The sequence below is a fragment of the Triturus cristatus genome, chromosome 2_2, assembly GCF_964204655.1.
Source record: "Triturus cristatus chromosome 2_2, aTriCri1.1, whole genome shotgun sequence".
Classification (NCBI taxonomy): domain Eukaryota; kingdom Metazoa; phylum Chordata; class Amphibia; order Caudata; family Salamandridae; genus Triturus; species Triturus cristatus.
In genome coordinates, this window is record NC_140582.1 from 331,856,092 (window position 1) to 331,881,857 (window position 25,766).

At 43.8% G+C, this 25,766-nt stretch overlaps 1 protein-coding gene across 4 annotated transcripts in view; it reads right to left on the minus strand.

Annotated features, from left to right (window-relative positions):
* Positions 1 to 25,766, minus strand: part of NPNT (nephronectin) — a 236,636-nt gene that overhangs the window by 204,326 nt on the left and 6,544 nt on the right. For all 4 annotated transcript variants that reach the window (XM_085641403.1, XM_085641406.1, XM_085641405.1 and 1 more), the window contains exon 2: positions 22,733 to 22,833. In XM_085641403.1, the coding sequence (XP_085497529.1) occupies positions 22,733 to 22,833 (101 nt within the window). The remainder of the gene's footprint in view (positions 1 to 22,732; positions 22,834 to 25,766) is intronic.

Here is a 25,766-nt window from a genome sequence, read left to right on the forward strand (position 1 = left end):
AGATGTTAGACCAGATATTTAGCTGGAGAAGTTTGTGTCAGGATATCCCAGGACTTTCTTAAGGCTCTCCACCACACTTCAGGGGTCTTAGGTGCGCATCCAAAACCCCTTTGATAAATGGGGTAGTGTATGATCCAAGGCACAGCACTGAAGAATTGTGCTATGTGTATCTTATTGGTACTGATGACTGTTGTAAGTACAGGAGGGATACCTTTTGTTTTTCCACTCTACAATCTTGCTTAAAAAACTAGAGCATCCATCACTAGGGTTGCTGGTGCCATCACTTTGCCATTGGGGGAAGAAAATAATTGTGTGAGGAAGTATTGGAAGACAGTTGTAGCACTGGTGAGGGCATCAGGAGTGGTGCATAGGTCTCACACCAGTATTGCTAGCTGCCATCTTGGGCTGAGATGGGTCCCGTAACAAACTACTGAACCAAGTTAGTCTCAGAGAATGAAGCTGTGCATTGTGCCATTTTGCCAACTCGAGTGGGTTAGGGTAAATGTGAACCTCAGGAATACTCCCTGTGCAAGACCCTTCCTGCACCTTGAGTCAAGAGAAGAGCACCCGCAGCCAACAGACTACCTTCTGGCTCAGAGGTTCCTTTCCCAGTCTGGTCTGTGAGGAAATATGATATCGGCAGAGATTACAGCCCTTAAAAACACATGTAATCACTCACCTTTCTGGTTCAAGTCCTCAATGTACCAAGCAGCACAAGCCTGCTGAAGCCTCAGCCAAGTCTGAAAGTGGGGGACACGTATAGTGGATATAATGGGACTAGAAACTGAGCACGTGAGACCCAACTTTCTGAATCTGAGACACTCAGGAACTGTATTACACGAAGACTGTCTTGGGTGGCATAAAGAAAATCCTCTAATGTTGGACATTATGCAATAAGGTCAAAACAAACCCGCCGATATGGAAAGTGATGGTAAAAATTGAACTAAATGTTTTTATTTACTTTAGCAGCAGATGAGATGTTAGGAAGAGACCAAGCTTATGAGGGGAGGCATGGACCTTGGCACGAGGCTCAGCATGCCCACCTGCCTCTACTTGCTGTTAAGACAAGTGCTTCAGTACCTTAGCTTACAAGGTGAAGGTGTCCCATGCATATGAAGGAAATGGAACTGAGATCATGAGGGTAACATGCAAAATCAGCAATCCTATGTGGCAACATTTGGACTGTCCCTGCTACACAAGTACTACTGTGACCTAAGGATTTGTGCCTCCATGGGAAGAGGACACACAAACACTGACAAAAAAGTTGCAAGGACATAGCTGGCTTCCACTCATGGAAATAAATTTGAATCTGGAGCAAAATGCTATAAAGGATACTGTTTCTTTAACACCCTGTTGGCTCTCATATTTCTGATGTGACCAAAAGAACAAATGCATGCAACAACAAAATCAAAAGTCCTCAGTAAATGTTATTTTGCACAAAAATATTTGCAAAGGAGCCCATTTATACTGGAAGTCACAAACAGAAAGTGCCCCACTTCGCGATGTATATCATAAAGTTATCAAAATCGAGAAGCAGTGGTATTTTTATACAGTCCTGCTTAATTAAATATGAGAGATGTCCAAATTAGCTAAAATTTAGCAATGTGGAACTCACTAATGCCACATTTTCAGCAGACTGCCCACTTTATAAGCATTGCAACAGGCAGGGCTGTGCACATTCTTTCATTGGCACAGACTGATTAATTTGGGCATTTTAAGGGATTAGAGGCAGGACACCTCCCCTTTGAAACATAGCATCGCCATCCACGAGGTGCTGCCACTCGTGGCCCAAGTGAAAGCCGTGCAAGGCTCAACGGAAAGATTTACCACAAGCAATGTTTGTGTGCCATTTACTTCAAGACCCAGTCACAGACATTAAAACAGTTCATAACATGTGGATTACATTCACTTAATTAGGTTAGTACAGGTTTCAGGCAGGAGCAGAAGCGTACTACACTGTGGTGTGAGGAAGCAGCACCAGAAGCAGCAGTGGCGGAAGCGCACAGCTAAGCGTCTATGTTAAACGTGCCCCACTAGTGCTAAAGCATATGTCACATTACAACGAACAGCCCTTACTACGATCACCTGCGCTTAGCTGCAATTGGGTGTAATGTGACGGCACTGTGAGGTAAATGTCCTTTCCCACCTGTCACCCGTCTTATGCTTTCATGTCCTTCCTCCTAGAATTCCCTTACCCCCTGATTCAGAGGATAATTTTTTAGCTAGAATGGTTGGTGTTCACACTTCTTGGCCAATATGCCTGCGTGTCTCGCACGTTGAAGAGCCAAAGTAGGACCATAGCGGAGGACTAGAAGGTCCAGCCAACATGAACACTCCCCTGCCTACTATTTACTGACACTACACACTTCCAAGAATAACTAATTTTTCAATAATAGGACGGCATCTCTGCTCATCATTTACAGCTGACAGTGTTTGCTGGTTCGACTCCTCCTCAGCACCGAACCGAAATTACACAGTGATGATGCAAAGTGTGTTTGTAAATCAGTTCTTACAACTCTTGGAGCCCTTCAGCTCCTAACCACATCCCAAATCAAACATTCGGCCATCTGTGTGCAACACTAGCAGTGGTAAAGGTTGGAATGCTTAAGATGTGTGAACAAAAGTGGACAGTGCTGCAGTATATAAAGGTAGTCACCTTTTCGGTAGTTCTCAATTAGTCAATTGAGAACTACCCTCATGCACTAGGATTGTCCAAACACTAGTCACATGTGCTTCAATGCCCACTTCACGGCACACTACAACCGTGCAGTTGTATTTTAGTAGTGAAAAGTACTTGCGGTTCCCATGGTAACCCATCTCACATTCATGGAAAGTAATAATGTACACGCCACTCAATTTATCTGCCTCCCTTACTACTCCAGTACACTTCTTAAGCTCAAATAAAACTCACGTCTTTCCTCGGCTTTCAGTGAAGTTGAAAGTCAAGGATATTTGGCAATTCTGCTCGCCATAACATTTACATGTACTCTTTATTTCACACTCAACCTCTTGTTTTGCCCACAGTTGCAGCGACTCTTGCTATATTGTGCACCTCTCAACCAATTCCCAGATGCTGGCTATCTTCTCCACTCTCCCCTAGTGCACCAGGGGAAAAGCAAGTGTGCGTAATGTTTTACAAAAGTGATATAGGTTTGCCTACCAGCAGCCACCCACTCTGGGAGAGTAGGAAGGCAGCACTTTGCATGAGAGCTCCTTAGCAGGGTTTGAAAATGTAAATTAAGGCAGGTCCAGCAGGTCAAATCCATTTAAAGGAGCTATGCTACATTAACAAATTTGCTAACGAACAATTTCTTTTCTACTATATTTGTTATCTATTTTCTATATTTTATGTCAAATCAGCAGAAAATCTAAGTAAAATCTATATAACAATCGGATGGAAAATAGCGTGCATGTTCCCATCACATATAAAGAGGTTAACAATTTACAAACCAGGGTTTCAATGATAAGCTAATCTAAGATTTCTATTCCTCTGCCACTTTTGCACCCATTAAATGCACCTGTGATAAGATTTCAGTGCACACAATTTATTTAGTATGTCAGGTACTACTTTTAGCTTCAATAAAGCAGCCAAGAGCATCCCTCAAGCTGACGTAGGCAAACATTAGGGAAAACCTATTAGAAAGGTAGATCGTGACATCAGAACATAATAGCATCCAAAACACAGGTGCGGCTGTTCAGATTCCTGAACTCATGTATCTTACAAAGGATCCCCACATTTCTCTCTTCCTTGATTTATAGATGGATATGTCTTTGTTTATTTTTTGTCAGGTGATTAAAGCGCCTTTGTGCCCCAACAAGTAAGAGCGCGGCATTAAAATATCTGCCCTACAATAATAAACAAACATCGGTAGTGTGCACAAGCACTGCTACCTCTCACAGGGCGCTTCGGCTTATTGCTGTTGCACTCATTGTTCTTTGAGCCACTGAAAAACTACTAATTACTAACTAGCTTGGTGTAAGTCATCTTACAATCAGCACCTCTTTCGGAACAAGCCCTTGTAGCTCAAACCATAGAACTTTCTGAAAGAAGGTAGTGGAACAACAGATCTTTCCTTATGCTACACTATTGTGTTCGGACAGCACTCATCCACTAACAACAGGGATATGGAAGCCGCCTTAAACCTGAAATATTGTCAGAACAGAACCAAAAAGAGTATGTCGAACATTGAAACTTAGTTACGTATTTTTTAAATTACACTGAACTGATTGTTATTTAAAAAAAAGACTTGAAAATGTGATCTCCCTTGAATGACTAAGCTCGCCCATTGTGAAATGTGAGAGCAATTTCCACCGATCTCTTCCAGCTAGGAAAGAAACATTTTGCCTAAGGACACAGACAAGTAATATGAGGATGTAAGATCTCATTGCTTTAAGTGTTTTTGAATTAGAAAGCCTGCACCAAGTTTCATTTAAACATTTCAAAACATTTAGTGAACCTGTAAGTCGGCCCAGGACCCACGCCTGTGTTCTTCAGATGGGCACCGATCTTAACGGTGGATATCTGTCCTGTAACAGCAGCTCCTTATCAGTCTTCACACCAAAGTCTTTACATCCGGTGCAAGGTTTCTCTTAACTACAGGCACACAAGATGACAAGTGTGGCCCTCTCCTGGTGTATTTGCATGGAAGAAGTGTGTGGCAAGGGAAATGAGGATCAGAAATAATTTCTGACAGACAGAGTCCCTGCTTGTTTTGTACCATTACTGAAAAAACTGTTAGGAGTCTAGTGGAAAATCACTACAGGTAAGTTGTAAATAAAAGAATATAATTTATTGTACAGCAAAACCCTTCTGTATTTTAAGCACTTGCCGGAAAAGAATGTGAATTAGCTGCAGGCTTTATTTGAAATGAGATGAAGCAGGTGCAGAGATCTAATACATGCTTTTAACACTCTATAAGGGCACCTACCAAGCTTTCAAGTGCTCAAACGTATCCTAAAGTATACATTAACGCCACTGGAGTCAAGCTATCCTGGCTGATGACGGCTGATAGCCAGAAACCGGTCCTAGGATGCTTGATTCCGGTCCAGGGAAGACATGGCTTGGCAGTTCGGGCTGGACTGTTCCCATGATGCACAGGGTCAAGACTGTTTTGCATATGGCCATGTCTGAACTGGGGTGGCGTAGTGGGCAAAAGAACGATGGATTTAACCCAGATCTCTTGACTGGGGGAGAATGTCTGCATTGTCAGCATTCCGTCCATCATTTGTTTGTTGTAACGCTTTTCGCCCTAAGTGGGATGGGTATTCCCAGACGTGGGACCCGTGCTCACTACGCCACTGGAGTCAAGCTATCCTGGCTGATGACGGCTGATAGCCAGAAACCGGTCCTAGGATGCTTGATTCCGGTCCAGGGAAGACATTGCTTGGCAGTTCGGGCTGGACTGTTCCCATGAGGCACAGGGTCAAGACTGATTTGCATATGGCCATGTCTGAACTGGGGTGGCGTAGTGGGCAAAAGAACAATGGATTTAACCCAGATCTCTTGACTGGGGGAGAATGTCTGCATTGTCAGCATTCTGTCCATCATTTGTTTGTTGTAACACTTTTCGCCCTAAGTGGGATGGGTATTCTCAGACGTGGGACCCGTGCTCACTACGCCACTGGAGTCAAGCTATCCTGGCTGATGACGGCTGATAGCCAGAAACCGGTCCTAGGATGCTTGATTCCGGTCCAGGGAAGACATTGCTTGGCAGTTCGGGCTGGACTGTTCCCATGAGGCACAGGGTCAAGACTGATTTGCATATGGCCATGTCTGAACTGGGGTGGCGTAGTGGGCAAAAGAACGATGGATTTAACCCAGATCTCTTGACTGGGGGAGAATGTCTGCATTGTCAGCATTCCGTCCATCATTTGTTTGTTGTAACGCTGTGTTCTTCAGATGGGCACCGATCTTAACGGTGGATATCTGTCCTGTAACAGCAGCTCCTTATCAGTCTTCACACCAAAGTCTTTACATCCGGTGCAAGGTTTCTCTTAATTACAGGCACACAAGATGACAAGTGTGGCCCTCTCCTGGTGTATTTGCATGGAAGAAGTGTGTGGGCAAGGGAAATGAGGATCAGAAATAATTTCGGACAGACAGAGTCCCTGCTTGTTTTGTACCATTACTGAAAAAACTGTTAGGAGTCTAGTGGAAAATCACTACAGGTAAGTTGTAAATAAAAGAATATAATTTATTGTACAGCAAAACCCTTCCGTATTTTAAGCACTTGCCGGAAAAGAATGTGAATTAGCTGCAGGCTTTATTTGAAATGAGATGAAGCAGGTGCAGAGATCTAATACATGCTTTTAACGCTCTATAAGGGCACCTACCAAGCTTTCAAGTGCTCAAACGTATCCTAAAGTATACATTAACATAAGGTTTGTAAATAGCACACTCAGGGCTGTCTTCAGGTGTCAATGGATAGCCCTCTTCTGACAATCATCTTTCATAGCAAGACTATTCCAAATTCCTACCCTCACAGACAACTGCTGTCAGAATTCATAACGCTTGGCCAACATAACCACCCCGCATCACACCAAGCCCAGTCACCCAGGAGGAGTGAAAAATCACAGTGTTTCCCAAACAGCCTCATTGGGACAGTACCTCCAAGTATAGCTGCGCTTACAGCAATGCAACCTCAAAAGCCTTACGCATGACAGTCTCCCAATACAGCTGCAAGGAGCATCCCTATTAACCCGCCATCAAATTCAGTCCTCATCAGAGCAGTCTTTCACTGACGCATTTTTCCAAAAGACAAGTTCTCCACTACAGGTTCCCTTCCATCTAACTCCCACAGTAAAATCTCCCATACACACTTCTTTACTTCTCACCTACATTTCTTCAAGTTCTATTAGGAATAAAGGGTAACGCATCTGGCACCAGAATACAACAACCAACCTACATCTATAGGTACGATCTTCCTACCCCAGTCCATCATATGTTTTTTTCCGTCAACTGGAAAAGATATGCAGGACATCTGTACCCTCTTTATATGCACACCTCCAAGCAAAACTTCTCTTTACACAATACAATACAATGAAATACAGCAGAATGCACACAATCAGTGCAGGAGTTAGGTTTCTAAATTGATTTATTGAAGAATTCACATTATAAAAAAACAGCACTACCTCGAATGAGCAAAACATAACAATGTTTTTACCTTAGCCATGGTCATCGACCTATTCATCGCCGTCTAATTCAATGACTGCAAAATAGAGTTTTTTTTGCAGGCAGATAGTCTTTGCATTCTGCATTTCCTGAGGTTTCAGTTCCATCAGCACTCAGCGGACTGGATCTGATCACCCAAAACTGGAAGGAACACCCCCTTTGATTCGACCAAGTATGTAGGATACATCACTGCCCATGCAAAATGTGGACACCCACCACACACACACTTTAATAAGTGATCAAAGATAAATATGACCTAGAAGAACAATGATGCCATGGGATTAATTAATTTAGCACCTTTTAATTTCTCTTCTGAATTCTAGCAATAAGGCTTCTTTAGGATAAAGCCTGACCGTATCCTATTGTCCTATGGGCTTATAACCTTTTACACGCCAACCTAGGATCTCTAAGGTACATTTTAAAACTGGAGGTTCTTAAATTGTTCCAGTTTACTTTTAATAGGAGCCTCAGTTCAGCTCTTAATCCGTCTCATTGCACAGTAGCACTTTTACAATCCTGGACGCCAGCACATTTGAAGCTCTTTCTAAAGAACCTAGAATAAACTTCGTATTGGATGTAGAACACGGTCAGCAATTAATCAACTACGAACAATATGTAAAAAGCAAAGAATATAAATCTCCCAAGCAACATTTACACTTTCAGCTAGAACACAGAGTGCGGCACTGTATTCTCTAATTGCGGTTGGGGATTCTTCCATTAAAAGTGTATACATCCAGGTGGAATAACCTAGAAAACATGCCAGGTACTTGAGATTTACGTAAAGGAGTAGTACAAGATCCTCCTCATGCTTTGTCAGTCTGCCCAAATCCGACCCTGGTTGAGGCCCGGCGTCGGTTTATAAATTCCATTCGATTCAGCTTCAAGGCCCCTCTGTTCTAGGCTTAATTATGTTATGCAAGTCGCCTCCTGATTAATTTGTCTGTCATAACTTGTTTACATTTTTAAAGAGTTTTTTAAAGTTCTTCTAAAATATATAAAATTAGAATTGTTTTAAATGTATGTCTTTTATATTTGTTGACCTCAGTAGAGGTGTAAATCAAATGTAATGAAAACCTTTAACATTGAATCCTATTGCCCTGGGGAGACCCACTGGGATATGCTTAAGGGGTTGAAACGGTGACATGGGTACACAGATTGTATTTGAAACCAAGGAGATTAAAGCTTCATAAGACCACACTGAATCTTTTTGCTCTGTTTTTTTTATTTGTGATGCAGCTCAGGCCCCCAGTACAGCAATCTGTGTGATTTTAATTTCTTCACAGTTCACAGAGCACTGCGCCATCGGCACTTTTTACGTTTTGCTATGCTAGTGTTGAAGGAAAACATGCACATATGATAGATGGATGTTTCACGTATACAACTTGGCTCCCACTGTTACTTTGTTCAAACTGTATTCACTTTATTATCTGCAGGAAATCAGAAGTGACATTCAAAAGGTACTAAATTATTAATTCCATGGGACCTCTGTTGTTCTATTTCATGAGTTACCCATCTTCCTTTTCGTTATAAGGGTAAGTACTGTCAGACTCTACCCTTCAAGGAAAAATATGGCACCACAAAAAGAAGCCATCCTTGCCTGAGAGTGCCTTGAAGCAAAAACTCATGTGGGGCGGGGAAGAGGAGAAGATCTATCACAAGAGTTTTTAAGGGCTCTTTACTGTGTTCCCTTCAGGGGAGACTTTTTCCTATTTGAGCAGGACCAAGGGTGCTTTGTATATGGTTGTCCCTACTTTAAGGTATCCATCTAGAGTGGAACAGAGGGCAAAAAATATGGATTGGAATGTGGCCTTAGAAATTACCAGTAGCTGAGATTAATTCAAGCATTCCACCAATCTCTTTTTTGTTGTTCTCAGTGAGAGGTCCTAAATGTGACACATGTCTAGATTGAAGTCTCCTGCTCACTGTGCTACTGTACTCAAGCTGCATCTTACTAATAAAGCCCCAACAGTGCCTGATCTAGAGGAGGCTTGGTTGGTTAGAAAATGAGGTGGCACTAAATGGATGCACAGAAGAGGGACAACTACGGAAGAGATCAAATCTTTGTCGGAAGGCCTAAATAGTATAAATAAATGTGCAAGTGTTATAGGGAGGGGTTAATGATATTTTGGGGCGCAAAGCAATTGAGAGGGTAGAGGAAGGGCAGACCCAATTAGGGCATGGGTAAGTTCAATGGTGAAGTCATTACAAAGTTAGTAGGTTAGGAAAATGTTGAGGATCTGTCAAAAGTGTGAACATGTAGGTCCTGGACCATTGTGGACATGGTGGCAAATCAACTTACAGTTCAGGGCCATGTACGAGAGACATTCAGACTCCGGAAGGCCCACTGTGAGGATGAACGAGGAGGGAATAAACAGGTAGCAGAAGGTAGAAGATTTGGAAAACCTGATGCGTGATTAGGAATTATTTTATTCTTTTTCCTGTCAGGGTAGCAAGTCTTCGGCAGGGAAGAATCGATATGCAGGTACTCATTTCCTGCACGGTGGAGTGGACCAGAGTTAAAGCCAAGACCATGCAAGTGAAGGCACAAAGTGCAAGGTGTAAGATCTTTCGAATAAACTGAACAATTAGTCCTACGGTGAGTCAGAGGAAGCAGGTAGGTAGAGAATAATTTGCAGATAAAACCGTGGTAGGGTAGGAAAAGAAGGAGTACGGAATTTCCTTCCCAGAGAACGGAATCTCCTCATACATCTATAGCACACTTTCCAGAGTGTTTAATCATGGGATTTGCAGTTACACTCCACCTCTTATCCTCTTGTCACAGGCAGAGCCAGTGGTTGCCCGTATGCAGAATTACATAAATAGTGTATAACCTTAAAGGAAATCCCAGTGGATAGGATTATTAACCAAGTGCTTTGTACACATGTGGCATTTTATCATATTGGGGCCTTAAACTATGTTCAATAAAATATTTCTGACATGCAGTCTCAAAATATGGGTTTGTCCCAATTGAGTCTGGTGCAAAGTGGGAGATCTGAATAACAGTGTAACCGGAGATGGAACGCAAGACCATTGGGACAGGGTCAAAGTGAGGCTGTCTACACAGAGCCCTGGAAGGTCTTAGCGGGAGGTATACCCTGCGTCTTGAATTAAGATTACGGAAAGACAAAATAGGTGTTCAGACAGATGAAGTCGCCACATCACAGTGCTGTGAAATTGTTAGCAACTTCCACCTCATTAGACTGTTTGTTTCTCCGTTAGGTTTCAATCTAAGAACACAGTGTGAACTTATCTCCTAGCACCTCAATGACATGGCAGCCAAAAAATGACTAGGAAAGGCAAATAAGCATTCCATTCACCTGAGAAAACCTTAAACGCCAGCTGCTGACAATACTGCACAATGCAGAGGTATTTGCTGCTGCCCCCACTGCAGTGCTGCTTGGCAGAGCACTTCCAAAGGGTCTAAAAGGAATGGGCCGTGTTAGAGACTTTGAGGACTTCTGACTCATGGGGTTACCACAGGAGCACAGGCGTTCACCTGCTCTCTATTCATTTACAAAGTCAAACTTGTTGGCACTAAATTTACTTCGAGCATGATGGAAACCGGTTTGAGGAGATTAGGATGCCCCCAGGCAGCAAGCGTAACCACTCCTGCATTCCCAATGGCAAGTCTACGGCAACGTAGGAGCTCTGCTTTCGATATACAGCAATCTTGTTGGAATCAAGGGGGAGGTGGAAGCTAGAGGGGCCGTGCACCTACGGGTCTGCATTTTTCACCAATTGGCCCTTTTCTAGGCGTGAAACATGTCCACTACAGCTGCATGCATGCTTTTACCAGTGCTTTTGCCAGCATGATCTGCAGTCCCTCTAAAAGTGCGTCTGCACTTTAGACAAAAAGCTATGCCTTCAGGGGAATTAAAGGGATGGTGCCTTCAGGCTTGCCTTAGAAGCGTATCGTATGTACAATCGATGCAGAATTTAGCTGTGTAATTCATGCTGGTGAAGTCACCAGGGAAATCATTTCAGTATTTGTCCAGCACAGGCACGTGTTGCCACAGCCTTCCCACACAGATTTATAATCTATGTCCACATCTATATGATGGGCAAATATCCAAAATAATGTGATAACGTGTCTATCCAACAACTACTTCAAGTGCCTGGATCTGCAAATAGACTTTTCTTGTGGTGCAATGTGTCCAGTTCTGTGGCCACCTGATACAATGAGATCCTTTTATAGGTAAGCAGCTGGCTATCTTGCTCATCTCTGGAGAGGAAATGAAGACTCTTGAGTTGTGTTGTGCCCAGAGAGGATCTTGTTTGTAGAGTGAATTCTACAAATATTATAGATGTAAAAAATCTACTCCAGAAGGAGAACAGGATAAAAACCAAAGCCATGGCAAGAAAGTGTTATTTATTTCCGTTTCTCTATAGCGCAGTTTGACCTAAAAGGCATTAGCGACTTCATATATAGTAACGAATGCTTACAAGAATAAAATAATTCTGGGTTTCGCAAGTGGAAGGGTTGATAATAGCAAATGCACTTATGGGATGGTAAAAGACGATATCAGTGGCGTAACAAAAGTTGAAGGGGCCCCCCTGCAAGGTACACAGAGGGGCCCGCTTCGGATTTAATCCGGAGCTCTCCGGCGTGAGTAAAGTGCTGAAGGGGCCCCCTGCAGCTTGGGGGCCCCCGCACTGCGGGGGACTGTGTAACGCCCCTGGACGATATGCGACATCAGGTGAATAAGAGTAGCTATCTGAAATGAAGTCGGAACAAAGCAAGAGGATCTCGTTGTGCCCTGAGAAGAGGAAGCAGGAATCTCTATAAACTGGTTGTGGCACCAGTGAAGGATTGTTTTAGTGCCCAAGATGCTTTCAGTTTTAGGTTTCCAGCTGAAGAATGCTTTTGCTCTTTAGTCCTCTCAGCTCCCTGGAGATGGTGAGCAGTGTTGCCTTGGTGGGTCTCTAAATGCAGAGCCTTGTAGGTAGGTCAGCAGATTTTACATTTTATTCTGGTCTATATTGGGAGCCAGTATTGTGTGTTCAACATGCAAGCCTACATGGCCCTCCACAACACGGGACCAGAATACCCAAACAACTGCCTGACTTTCCACCAGCCCACCAGACACCTGCGGTCTCCCTGTCTCTCGCCACCGTCTCCTGCATCCATCGTACTCGAGCCGGAGGATGCCTCCTTCTCCCACCTCGCTGTCTAGACATGGAACGACCTGCCCATCCACCTACGAGCCTCTACCTCCCTCGCTGAATTCAAGAGTGGCCTCAAGACCCGGTTGTTCGAGTAGCATCTTCCCACGCAGTGCCTGGATACCCCTCGGGGTGATTAGCGTGCTCAACAAATACGGATTGGTTGAGATGTGGTTGAATTTCCTGTTTGTAAATATGAATTTGGAGAAAACAGAAGAGTGACAGAAGTGGTGTAGCGGGTGGAACCGGCAGTTGGAGTATCCAGACTGAGTCATAGACCAGTTCATGAGTTTTTATTGTGAAAAGCTTAAACAGTAGCTTGCAGGGAAGACACGAGTTGTCTGGTTTCCAAATCTCATGACCTCATGGGAGATCTGCTTGAGGTTTGAAAAGTTAAAAAAGTTCAGAAGGCCTTTCTTAAACTGTGATGAATGGGCCAAAGTCAGTGGCTTTATATAAAAAGTGAAGCACAGCGCCATGTCCACACAAAATTGTGACCGACCAAGAACCTCTGTGTAGGGCACAGTGACCAGCATTTCAGCCAAAAGTATACCTTTGTCATGCTCTTTTCTACACTTTGAGGGATAGACCTTTAAGAGTAAAGCTTCCACTGCAGCTCTGGCAACTTACAGCCACCCAGAACCCTTGCAGGGTTGTTTGCCACCACCCGCGAGCTCATGTTAAGCTTAACATAGTTGTGCTCACTCTCAACAGGGTATAGTAACATAAAATTGTGAAAAAGGCGAGCTCTTGTATAATTCTGGCATAGCACTGTACGAACATGTTACAGACATGAGTTTGATCACCCTATTAATATTCTCCATAATCCAAGAATCAGAAACAACTGTAGAAAGTTTGTCTATTTCCAAGACGTAAAGTTATGAGCTGCAGAGTAGACTAGTCTGAAGTTTTTCAACCTAGCTACATTTGAAGTCCCTAAATTCATTGCAGATTTCCCTAGAATGGCCAGGTATAGTCAGAGCTTTTTTCATAAAGATGAGAAATGGTGTCATTTCATCTCTGCTTCATCCATTTTTGTCTTTTCTTTGAGTCTTGGAGATACTTGATTGAATTTAAGTAGCTTGATGACCACAAATCTGTCATATCTCCCCCCCCTTGCCTCTCAGCATTGATTGAAGTAGCCACAAAACTCATATTACTTTTATATTTTCCACCCTTTGAATTCAGGCAACATACTTAGGTATCCTTTCGGTTAGTGGCACTAAATAAAATATGTATCCTTTTGAGATCCAGACCTGGTTGTGATTATGTTAGGGATTCTTGGTACATCCTACAAGTCCATGCCCTATTGAAACTTAGTATTTATTGGTACATGACAATTTCAATATGGCAACAGATGCAGGAGTCTTTTTGATTTTTCACACAAAATTCCCCTACATACGTTATGCACAGGTGTAAGCTGCCATCTTGTCACATTTGTGGCATTCTGTTGTTGATACCACTATCGGTATACTGCAGGGACCGAGTAAAAGGAGACAAAATAGGGCACAGTTTGATTTTATTTCAACTATATTAAAGGGATGAATTTTCCTCTTTTACAATATAGGTGTTTTCCAGTTTATCTGTAGGAATTCTGCCCCGGATGATGAAGTAAGTAGCCTGTCAGTTATGACGCTGCTCACTTCCAGCAGGGTTATCAAGTTGGGTTATTTTCCTAATACTTAAGACTTTTGCAACGGATTGAGTAATATAATGAAGTTTATCTAATTTAAAAAACTTTACTTCTATAAACAGCAATTTGCTTGGCTAGATTCGTGAGGTTCAACTTCTCAACCAAAGAGGAGGTGCCACTGAAATAAAATATTTTTTTCCGGTATCTTCAATCCAGCAAAACGTTTAGCTGTTCTTTTACGAATCACAGAATTATATAAAATTATTTAATGAGAATATTATAGGGTTCCCCTCCTTTGATTCTATTCCAGTAGAATGTATTATACTTCCCTGTTGGCTACACACCAACGGTTATGCCACAGCTCGGCACCAAGGATAAGTGGGTATGTGACAGACTGGCATTGTACTAAACTGCACCATGAGCAAACATTTATTTTAAAAAACTGGATGTAATACAGTCAGCATACTAAAAATGTGCATTCTCAGATGTGAATCAGTGAAGTATATAGATTGTCTATATTAGAGCCTTTTAAATTGTGCTTGTATTTGTGAATTGAATATTCATGAAATATTTTATCTGATGATGTCTGTGTACAAAAAAGTTTTTGGGGATTATTAGTAGTAAGATATATATTTATAGATGGGTAAGAGCGAATAACGGAGATCTTTTTCACCGAGGGGTTTTGAGTGACGTCAAATAGACAACGAGAGCGAAGCTCAAGCTGCCGATGTTGTCACTCAAGACCCTGGGGTGAAAAACATTCCTGTAATTTACTTGTTCCCCATCTATAATTTTATGTTATGTATGGCCCCCAAAATCATCTGCCTCTGCCTTCAACTACTGCGCAGGAGCAGAGGATATTGGGAGAGCTCCTCCCCGATGCAAATGTGAAAAATGAATACCTTCCCTGCTATCCTTTACCAAAACCCACTACCTCCCCTGCCTCCCTACCCTCTGCTGCAGCTGTGCTTCCTGCTTCCAGACAAATCAGACAAGCAGAGCTGCATTATCAGGCTCTCAGAGAGCCCCGTCACCTGGCCTGGAGGGCCTCTAGCACATCAAGTTGATAACCAGTTCTGTTATCAACTGTTGTGATGTCATAGCAAGGAGTTATGGCTTTCAGAAACTGAAATAAAAGATAGAGGCTCTCAAAGACAGCCATACATAACATAGGATGTATACAATTAATTGTTCACGAGGGGTATGTTATATTCCTAAGAATGTGTTAACTATCACTGACACTTAAATAAACAACAATAGAAATAGTTTTTTACGTTTTTTTATTATGGGATGAAGCTATAAAAATATTAGCTAAACCCAAGGAAGCAGCGCTGAAATTTTTTCTGGGACAGCTACTCTGAGCGACAATGGAGGAGGGTCATAGTGAGGTGTTTTTCTGCAGGCAGTTAGACAAAGTCACTTTCCAGGTACGACTTAATGAATGTTGGGTCTTGAAAGACATCCCTTCTTCAGTACTGTATACTTCCAGACTGGCCAGATGTGCAGAGGAGACACACTGGGAGCTTAATAAACTATTCTCCCACTGTTAAATGGTTTCATCGATTTATCAAAATGTGAAGCCAAAACCAATGGTTTCGCGAGCTTTTTTGTCAGTGCCACAATATACCACTGTCACTTAAAAGATGCGATCTTAATCCTTAACAGACCACTATGAACTGGCTTGCGGAGGACCCTTCTGGGCTTGCCCTCTGAATTCATGAGAATTACAGTAACAGTATAGCAAGTGTTTCTCTATACTTGGATACAACTTCTTGAATGGTCTTCAGGGGGTACCAGCCCAATCCAGAATTTGACAGAGGCAGTACTTTTGTTTGTTACAATAATGCCTTTGTAAAATGTGACCACATTTTTACCACTGTCCCAGACGCTGCATCTGTTTCCAATGTTTTCTACGTATCAAAAGATACTGGTATTTACCATTTAATCCGAAAAAGGCAACAGAGATTGGAGGATATAAAGCCGTGTGCTTAAGACTGCCCAATGCAGTTAAATGGGAAATACTGGATTGAAAACAAGTCTTCTGGTTCCAAATGTTACATTTCACCGACTGCATCGCATTTCATTCGTAGCCTGGCCAGAGATGTAGTAGTGTTTCATGGCAATTCGTACCAAACACCAGGGTAGGTACAAAGATGTTCTAGCGCTAGGCAAAGTGCCATTTTGACCTCCGCAATCCCTGCAAAATAAGTCAATATTTGCAGCTGCCAGGGGACAAACTGGCACCAGTGGCCCGTGGCGCCCTGGGCTACAGTTTAGTATTGTTAGATTTCCATGCCACAGAATCAGCCTTGACACAAATTCTGTAGTAGTGTCTCCTCTTGCAGCTATGACACTCAAAGACACACGTTTCCTGAATGACAGGCAATATGAGGCGAGCAAGACAGGTGCCATCAGGAGAGCTCCTACTTTCAGATATCAGGCTTCTTTTGCTAGAAAAAGCCTTAAACTGAACAAAGACCCTCCCTCTCTAAGCATCCCTCTTCTTATACAAGTAAAGTGATTCTGCAACCACTTAATAAGAAACACCCTGCCCTAGGGTGGCTAAACCAATCAAAGGTCCAACATCCAGGAGTTACAAACAACTTTCTGTGCGGACAGAGGCTTCCGTCCTCCATACAATGGGGCAAGATGAGCCGTGCTGAAAAATCCTCAAAAGATATTTCAGTGTCTGAGGGACATTTCCTTAGCAGCTCAAGAACCTTCCTTGCGGTGGTGGTTGCTTACAAAGTGCAACATTGGCATTAATATGAAGCGCTTCGCAGGACGGTTGATTCAGCACAATATGTATGTTGATCAGATTCTGCTTGGGCTCAATAGAAGATTCCAGAAGTATGGATTGACTGCACAATATCTTGTGAGATTTCCATACGGGTATCTCGCAGAGGATGATGTAAACAAATGTCGGAGATGAAGGGTCGTAAGAGTTGAACATGGCACAGAGGAAAGGCAAGTGGTGTGTTGGATTGGGTGGACATGAGTGGGACTGGATCTAAAGAAGAACTCTGCCCTGTTTAGCACAATGCAACCGCGCCCCCAATACTGATTCATTCGACAAATCAGAGTCTACACACAAACTACCTTGACACGCTGTGAGCTGTCTGAGCACACAAGGACTACGTGGAAGCACAGTGCCCAACTGAAGGCCTGACATACTTACAGCCCGGGCTTAATTTGTGCAGTGGTTGCAAATGCTGAGCTGGGCACTGACTTTTGGGGAGTAGGGCTTATTTTTCATCATCAAACTCCAGAGCAAGAGAGATAGAACGGGGAAAAGACAAGAGAAAGCAACACCAAAAGGATAGTAAAATAGTGAGGAAGAAAGTAGGGATGAAAAGTAACCAGAGATGAAGAAGAGGCAAAAAGTGGAGGGTGGTGGGAGAAAAAGGCATGAGGTTGAATCAAAAAGAGGTGGCTGATGGTGCACAAGATGTTTGGGCCTGTGAACTTCATATTATTATTATTATCGCATACTAAGCAGTGCTTACAGCCATCCTCAGAGTAAAGCCCCGGGTCCCGCTTGCACTGGACATGCAAACATTCACAACTGCGAGCAGGCCCAGAGCTGGGAAAGCTGCCAGCACAGAAGGGAAGGCCGTTCCAGCGTCTCACCGCCGGTATGGCGTCGGGTCACATCGCTGTACATAGCTGCCTACGTCACGAGTCTCGTCCATTCACACTCTCCGGGGCACGGGTGGGAAACACTGTGCCTTGCACCCGATGGACGGCGTCGCCCTTCGGGGCTTGCTCTTGGGCGGCTGGAACGCAAGCTGCGTGCCTCGGACACTTCACCTTCTCCCTGTCAACAGACGCGGAAACATATAGCCTTCAGGTCGCCAGTAACTTTCCATTTGTAAGCAATGGTGCACAGACGACAATTTGTAACGCCGAGGAGAATGACGGTCTATCGAGCTCTGGCAAGCTGAAGGGGGAAAGTGGCCTCTGGCAAGCTGCAAGGGAAAGGTGACTCTGTAGGAGATAAAAATATGGGCACAGAGCAAAGGAAGGAGCCCAAGAAGGAAGTGAACTGTTCTTAATCTTGACAGTGCAAAAGTGGCAGCACAAACAGGAGCCATCTTGTCTCTTGCTAAGTAGATATCACACTGAAGGAGGCATGGCCTAATAATACTTTACAATTGAGGCTTATGTCTTGGCAGCTGGACCACAAAGACCTCTTGTCGGCCTGTGTTACCGCTGTGTTCCTGGATGTGACTGTTGCTCACCTCCTCCCACGGTTCCACCCCCGCAATAAAGTAAGAACCGTTCATCTCAGACGCGCAGCCACCACCATTCCATGAAGCTTTGGAGCCGCACACAGCTTTTTGCTTGTCAGCAAAGAGGGCCATTACAGCTACACTCACCAGAACAGGGCCAAGGATGAGCACGCAGTCTCCCAGTATTTGCACAAAAGTGAGAAAGGAAGGCTGTAAGTGCTTGCAGCTGAAAGTTCCTGTGGTCCACAGAAAACACGTTCTCTGTACCCCATCCTAAGGACATGACAGGTGATACTTTGTGGCCCTGACCAGCAGGGTAAATGTGAACACCACAAGCTTTGCATCAACTCCACAGTAAGACTGGGGTAGGTTATAAATTCACCAGAATGGTAGGCGTGGAAGGCCTAGAAACAGGGGGTTTGATTGTCTGTGTAACCGAACCCTGCCAGCTGCTAGGTCATAGGTAGTTCAGTCTGTTCGGGCACGTGAATCTTCTGTAGGTATTCAAGCTTCCCAAATCCAGGCCACAATGGTGAGTGTGAGCAGAAGAGTCTGGTGTGCACCAGTTGCCTTCAGTAGGAAAACCTTGCCTTGCAGTTTGTCAGGGTAGTTCCTTGGATGTGCTTCTGTCCTAATTAATCCCTGGCTCAAGACTCAGTTGACAAGAGGTTAGAACTCTGGAAGGCCTGGTTTCTTAAAAGTGCACATTGTGGCTCCTGAAAAGGAAAGGTGCTGGGTCAGCATTGGTTCCTCAGGTCAAGTGGGGTAAGTGACTTCACAGTGATGGTCCAGGGACCAGGTGCCAGCGATGCAACTCAGATAAACTATAACCATAGTCAACTCTTCTTGCACCGTAATTTGGGAGACCGAAGGTGTGGGTACTCTCACCGGATGCACTGGTCATCCGCCTATTAATATCCAGATAAAGTTTCAAGCTCCAGTTTGAGCTAGTTTGTGTATATATCTTATGGATCATTTTTTATGAAGATGTCACATAGGATCGATTAAGGATAAAGCTTGTTTTTCCAGCAATTTTCTCAGTGGTTCTGAGCTACTGCTGCGATGTTGGGTCACCAACTTTAGGAATTTAAGCCAACCTGTCAGCTAGACTTCTAAAAACTGTGTTGCTGTCACCCCGTTCAGCCTCTTTCCAGCCCCGTCTCACGTTCCTAACATAGTTACGCTCACTGCTCAAAAAGGTTTGTCTGACAATATAAGCCTAATTCAGTAGCCCACGGAGCTGACTGTCCTGCATCTACATCCAGGCCATTCTCACTTCTCAGTCGTGTGTGGTGCAGAATAGCAGCAAGACTTCATTTTGGCTTTCAACACCCTCTGTCTTCAGCAAGGGCCAGGGGGGTATTGCACCTCCACCAACTAGCGTGCCACGAGTCGGTCCGTTTGCAGTGACTTGGGCTCCGGACCAATCACTGCACTGTCTAAGATAGAAAGAAAAAGCTTATGCACATCTATTTGGATTAACCAAGGTTCCCCCTACTTGGTAAAATGAAAAAAAAAATCTTTATATTTTACTACTAGGAGTGGTATTGTTTATTTGTAGGAGTACTGTTTGTCTTACTCTTCAATACCATTTAAAGTTATTTATGGTATAAGGGCCATAGGGGCACCCAGGAGGCTTTTGTCATTTTTTAGGTCACATAGGAGTGGCAACTATTAGATACATAGATAATGACTCTTTTTTGGGTTGCAAAGATGTATTTCAATATTTTACTTGCATTTTTTGGAGTACGATTCCATGGTGGTTTGACTTGAATCATCTTGAGATAATTAGATCTTTGATTTCTGCCTATTTTCATATTTGGTCAATTAATTGGTGATGTAGTATGGAATATGGCAACTACCTAAAACATGAATCATCATTCCATCACCTATCTGGCAAAGCTGGCCACACTAATGAATATTCCTGCACTAGCCCAATGCACACAAAAGAAAGTATGAAGTTCTCTGCACACAGTGTTGTGTTTTTTAAGCAAGGCAAGTGAGATTCCAAGAATATTTCTCTAAAATGTGGCTACTAAGTATGTAAAGGTGACAAAAGGGAACTTCATAATTTCAGTCTTCAAGCCTATTTGGCCCAAATGTAGCCATGCATTAACCCGTGGTGCCTTTTACTGGCGTCCAAGATTGGGAACACTGCATTTTATGAAGGAAGCCTCTCTAGAATATCATAAGGATCCATAGGGAAATTTAAAAAACAAGGAAATCTCAAATTAAAAAAAAAAGTGTTGATTATGAGCACGCTCATTCAATCAGACAGGCCTAACATTTTGTGGAACAGAGACATCAGCCTTGAAAGTCTATACTCTGTGCAAACCTGACCTGTTGCTCTTCGTCAAGCAATTGTCCTGGAACAAAGGCCAAAAAGCTGTCAATTGGCATACTCTCATTGGGAGAGAGCCACTTTCTAGATTCCGACATATCAATCAAAATCTCTTAATCACTGTCATAAGCTATGGACTGTATCTCTTCAAATGAGTCAGCATAAGCCAAAGATAGACATCGCTCAAAAATGTTTTTAATAATAGCAAATTGGATGTATCCCCTTTGGTGCACATTACTGCAATGTACTCGATATACTTTGCCATACATAAAGCTCAAGTTTCGGACATTACACCATAGCCTAAATCACAAAACCAACACCATTTTTGAGATTTTTTATATGAAATGTGTTGACTAATGAATGGCCTACTCGTAACACTTGGGTTATATATAACAAGCAAACTTATTATGGTAACATTTTAAAATTGGTATTCTCTGGGGGATTAGGTAGTGTTTTTTAATGTTAAACTAAGAGCGCTCAACCTCAGTAATACTGCAAACAATGCAAGAGAAAAAAACCTAAAGCAAACAGGGGCTCTGAGTGGTAATGTAAGTAAGTGCTCTCTGTTGAAAATGCTGCATCCACGCTTGCAGAAAGAACAAGCATTTGCAATGCAATAGGTCTCGCATTTACGAGAGTTTGAGCTATTGGCATTGTAAATGACCATGCCTTTTATTTATGTGTTGTTTTTAAAATAGATTGAAAAAAGGCATCGTCATTTACAATGCCAATAGCTTAAACTCACGCAAATGTGAGACCTATTTCATTGCAAATGCGTTTATGCTATAAAAAAAAGCACCAGGAGAAACCATCCCTGCCTACAACAGCAAGCAGGACAGAGCTATTTGAGAAAATAGTGCTTGGCGGATGTAATTAAAGCCTACCGAGTAACAGCACACGTAACAGGGGGTGTCGCCATCGAAGGTTACAAAATATGACAAGGCTGTACTAAGGAGGGACTACTAAGCCTATTGACCAATGAACAACCACAGTTAAGGTGGACAATTACACAAGGCAATAAAAAATATGGTCGGAGAGTGGGTGGAGCTTCAAGTCCCTTCCTTGAATACAGCATGCCTCGCAGATCAGCACATGCACTGCCCAGGCTCGGCCTAAAAACTGTGGGGCATATTTACAAAGAGGTCATGCAACTCAGTGCAGCAAATAAAATTGTTGTGTTGTGTGTAAGGAGAGAGCAGAACTGTGCCATATCCAGTTAAAAGTGGTGGAGTTCTGCTCTCTCCCACCAATGGCCCACTTGTGGCTGCCATGCCCCAAGGCAGGCACCCGTGTGCCACAGTGCAAGGGTGTTTATTTTGTACTCAGCAGAGTTTTTGTGCAAGAAGGTAGCCTTGCGGCACAAAAACTATGCTCTAAGGCATTTTTCTCTTTTTATGTGTGCTGTAAAATGCAGTGCACACTAAAGAGGGAAAATCGAGTAAAAATGAAAACATTTCTCCTTGTTACACCTACCTCATGGTGTTGCAGGATTTGGGGCAAATCCCTGTGTATAATTCTTTGAGATAGGGATTTGCATCAAAACCCATGGGCGCTTGCATTTGAATGCCCGTGCACCCCCCATAGAATGCCCCCTTGATGCAAAGTAACGCGAGGCAACACATTGCACTGCATTACTTAGTGTGACAAACCAACACAAATTATGATTTGCATTGGTTTATAAATCTCAGCAGAAGATTTTGTGTGGGTTGCGTTAAAAAAGTAATGCAAACTCTCTGTAAACCTGGGCCTGTATGTCTCAAAGCAAAACAAATTACCTATAAGGCCTCTGCGCCATGCCAAATCCACTGCCCTCGCTTCTACCCTTTGCAAAACACTGTGACCTCAATTCTATTCCTTGTGATATTTCCTAAGTGTTTTATTTACAACGTCTCCCCCAGAACGAAGTGGCAGTTATTAGTTAGCTTTAAAAGCAATCACCCCGAGTCATCTTCTACCCCTTCTTCTGCTCTAGGTGCAGGGTGTGGCGAGTGTCCTACGTCACCTTCACCGCGTGGATGTCCAGGCCCCGTGGGAATCCACATAAAGCAGGGACTCCCGCCCTGACCAGACAATAAGGCACGTGCAAAGCTCTGTTTACCAAATAGGCCCTGCTGCGTGTGCGCGCGTGTGTGTGTCTACGTGTAAAAGCCCCGTCTAAGTGGCTACAAGCCCCAAGCGGTTGTGGTACTCACGCTGGCACGAGCCCCATGGCTGCCGCGCCCAACCCCAGCAGCAGTCGACCCGGCCTCCGTACCGACACAGCCCTGCCGACGAAGCCATTGGTCTGGGCCACCTGTGAAAACAACATTACAAATGTTAGAAAAAAATCCATAAAAAAGAGAACAACTTTTTCACAAGCGCGAGTTTCCCCAATATTATAAGGACTTTCACCATCCTCTCTGGCCTGCCCTGTGGTTTCGAGCGAAAAACTGCATTTATTTTCCGCATAACAGCCCCGCGGTGTCATGCAACAGTGCAGCTGGGGGCTCCGAGGCTTTTGTGAGCTACCCAGCACTGACCCGGGTGACTGACCTCTAGAGCCGTCAATCCCTCACCTTTCACTGCCACTGAAACCAATCTGCCCAGGGGCACCTTCACCCTGAAATGGATACTCACACTAGAAGCGGGCCACACTTCCCTGCCAGTACACGCACACCACTGCTTACTAACGGCTCAACACACAAAGAAACATGATACAATTACAATAAATTCAGCAACCCTGGCCTGGTTTTTGAAACGTGCATGTATTGTCTCAGGTTTTGTATCCTTGAACTTAGGCCTAGAAAGCCCCAAGCACAAACTGAAAGGCTTAGGGGGCACAATTTTTTGACTGACTGGAACTAGAGGGTAATTCCAATGGACCTGTGCCACCCCATCCTTACGAGTGACGCTTGGTTCGGCATGCCAAGGGGGGCCTTGGGTTGTGGTGCAGGGAATGAAAATGGACTCCACCCGTCAGACGACTGCACCTACTGCACTACTGGTGGCTACGCCCCTGGACGTGTGCCCACATAGGCTTCCCTCTTTCCAGGACATGGGTGAAATGCCGCTAAGTGATGATGAGCCCAATGAATGAATGAATGAATGAATGAACCATTTATACAGTGCTCAGCTGCCAAAAGGGCATCCCGGCACTAGGTAGCACATACAGAAGATCGAAAGAGGGTTACTTGGAGCAGAATAACCATATTTTCTTATTGTGTTTTGAAACCCTGGCCGGTCGAAGGGCTGCAGATGGAGAGAGGAAGCTTGTTGTTCCAAATTTTAGGAGCCAGGGCAGAGAAAGAGCATCCACCCGCCCCAGCACGCTCCAATCCAGGAACTTGCAACATAAGCTGGCTGCAAGAACTCAAAGATCTTGAGGGGAGACGGGGGTGATTCTATCCCTCAGGCATTAGGAGCCTTTCCCATGGTAGGCTCTAGATGTCAACAGTACACATGTACACAAGATACCCCTACGCAGTGGGAGTCAGTGTATGGCTCTCAGATGGGAGGTCAGAGGTTCCTGTCAAGGATGATTGTGAAGAAGTCAAGCCGCTATATTCTGCACAACCTGCAGTCAGTGGATCAGATGTCAGGGAGGCCAAGCTATGCAATGTTAGCATAGTTCAGGTGCGAGGTGATCATTTTCAATATTTAATCTTTCTAGAAGTGCAAAGCGAGACCCTGTCACCCCCCTCACCTAAGGGCGAAAAGAAATATCTTTGTCAAGCTTTGTGCCAAGATTTTGACCACATCCACCACGTGGAGCCCCTAGTTCGGAAGACCACCAGGTATGTAACCAGATAGACCGCGAACACTTAAAAAGCAGTATTTCTGTTTTCTCTGAATTAAGCTCTAGACAAATGTTATTCATCTGTTCAGAAACCTTAATTCGGCAAGAATTAAAAGCATTCTGCTGGTCATCGTTGACCTCTTGAAGGGAGAACATGAGCTGGGTGTCATCTGCATATGACACCCTCTTCAAGTCGAGAGGTTGGACGACATCCTTCAGAGGAGACAAATAGCCATTAAACAAAGAAGAGCTCAAAGCTGAGCCCTGCGGGCCCGTGCTTCAAAGGCTCGGCCACAGAGGAGAGCGGTACACGAGCCTCCCGTTCTCAACCTCCTTTGTGTCACAGGCCTTCCCAAAGTTGTCGGCCTCAAAGTAGGCCTGTTTGAGCTGCCTAATCGAACACAGGCCAAGGACTACAAAGCTGATGGCGTATTAGTCAAACTATTTATATATGCAAAAAAACGCATCCATTGTACCAGCGAGGACAATATTTTCACAACGCCCATATGCAGTGCTTGAAATGGAAAAACGGAAGTGCAGGTACTCTGTACCATAGTACCTGCTTGTTTCTGAGAAGTGCCGGTACTCTCCAATTAAAAGTATTACATTTCTCTCGAGAAGTGCTGGTACTCTCCCACTTAAAATAAAAAAGTGCCGGTATTCAGTACCGGCACATTTAAAGCACTGCCCATATGTGGATTCCTATACCTTCCAGTGAGCAAACCCAGTGAAGGAAGCTGGGTTACCAAAGTATCAGCACCAAATTAGGGATTCCTCCCAATAGCCCTAAAGGCTAACGCCACAAAAATATGTGGGAACAAGGACCACACCCAACTCAACTAGATTCACCGGCTTCCAAGTCAATAATGCACAACTTGGTGATGAAGCATCGGTCATTACACAAGCACGTGGAGGGTCGGAGAGAACTAGGAGAGGCAGATAACTTTTGAAATACAAGATATGTCCGGGCCACTGGAATTATGCGGTAGGGGAGAACCAAATTATGCGGCGGGGTAAATACAGCAATAAGACACACATTATGTGGCATAACAGCACATTTTGTTGTAGTATTGACTATTTTGTCATTTTATATATGTTAACACTGTCTAGGCAAAGGGTTCACCTCATAAGAATCAGTTTCAGTCTAGGCAAAGGGTTCCCCTCATAAGAATCAGTTTCATGTTTAAATACAGCAATCAGCAATTGAACGGTGACCAGATAAACAATGGCGTAACTAAATTTCAAGGTACATTGAGAGACCCCTGCTCCGGATTTAATCAGGAGCTCTCAGGCCAGAGTACTGTGCTGAGGGGGCCCAAGCAGCTTGGAGCACCCCCGCACTGCAGTGGACCGTGTTACGCCACTGCAGATAACCTTTGGAAAGGGCCTGCCACTGCACATCAACACACGTGGCAGCATATGTAGAAACGTTTGAGCAGTTAGAGTTAGAA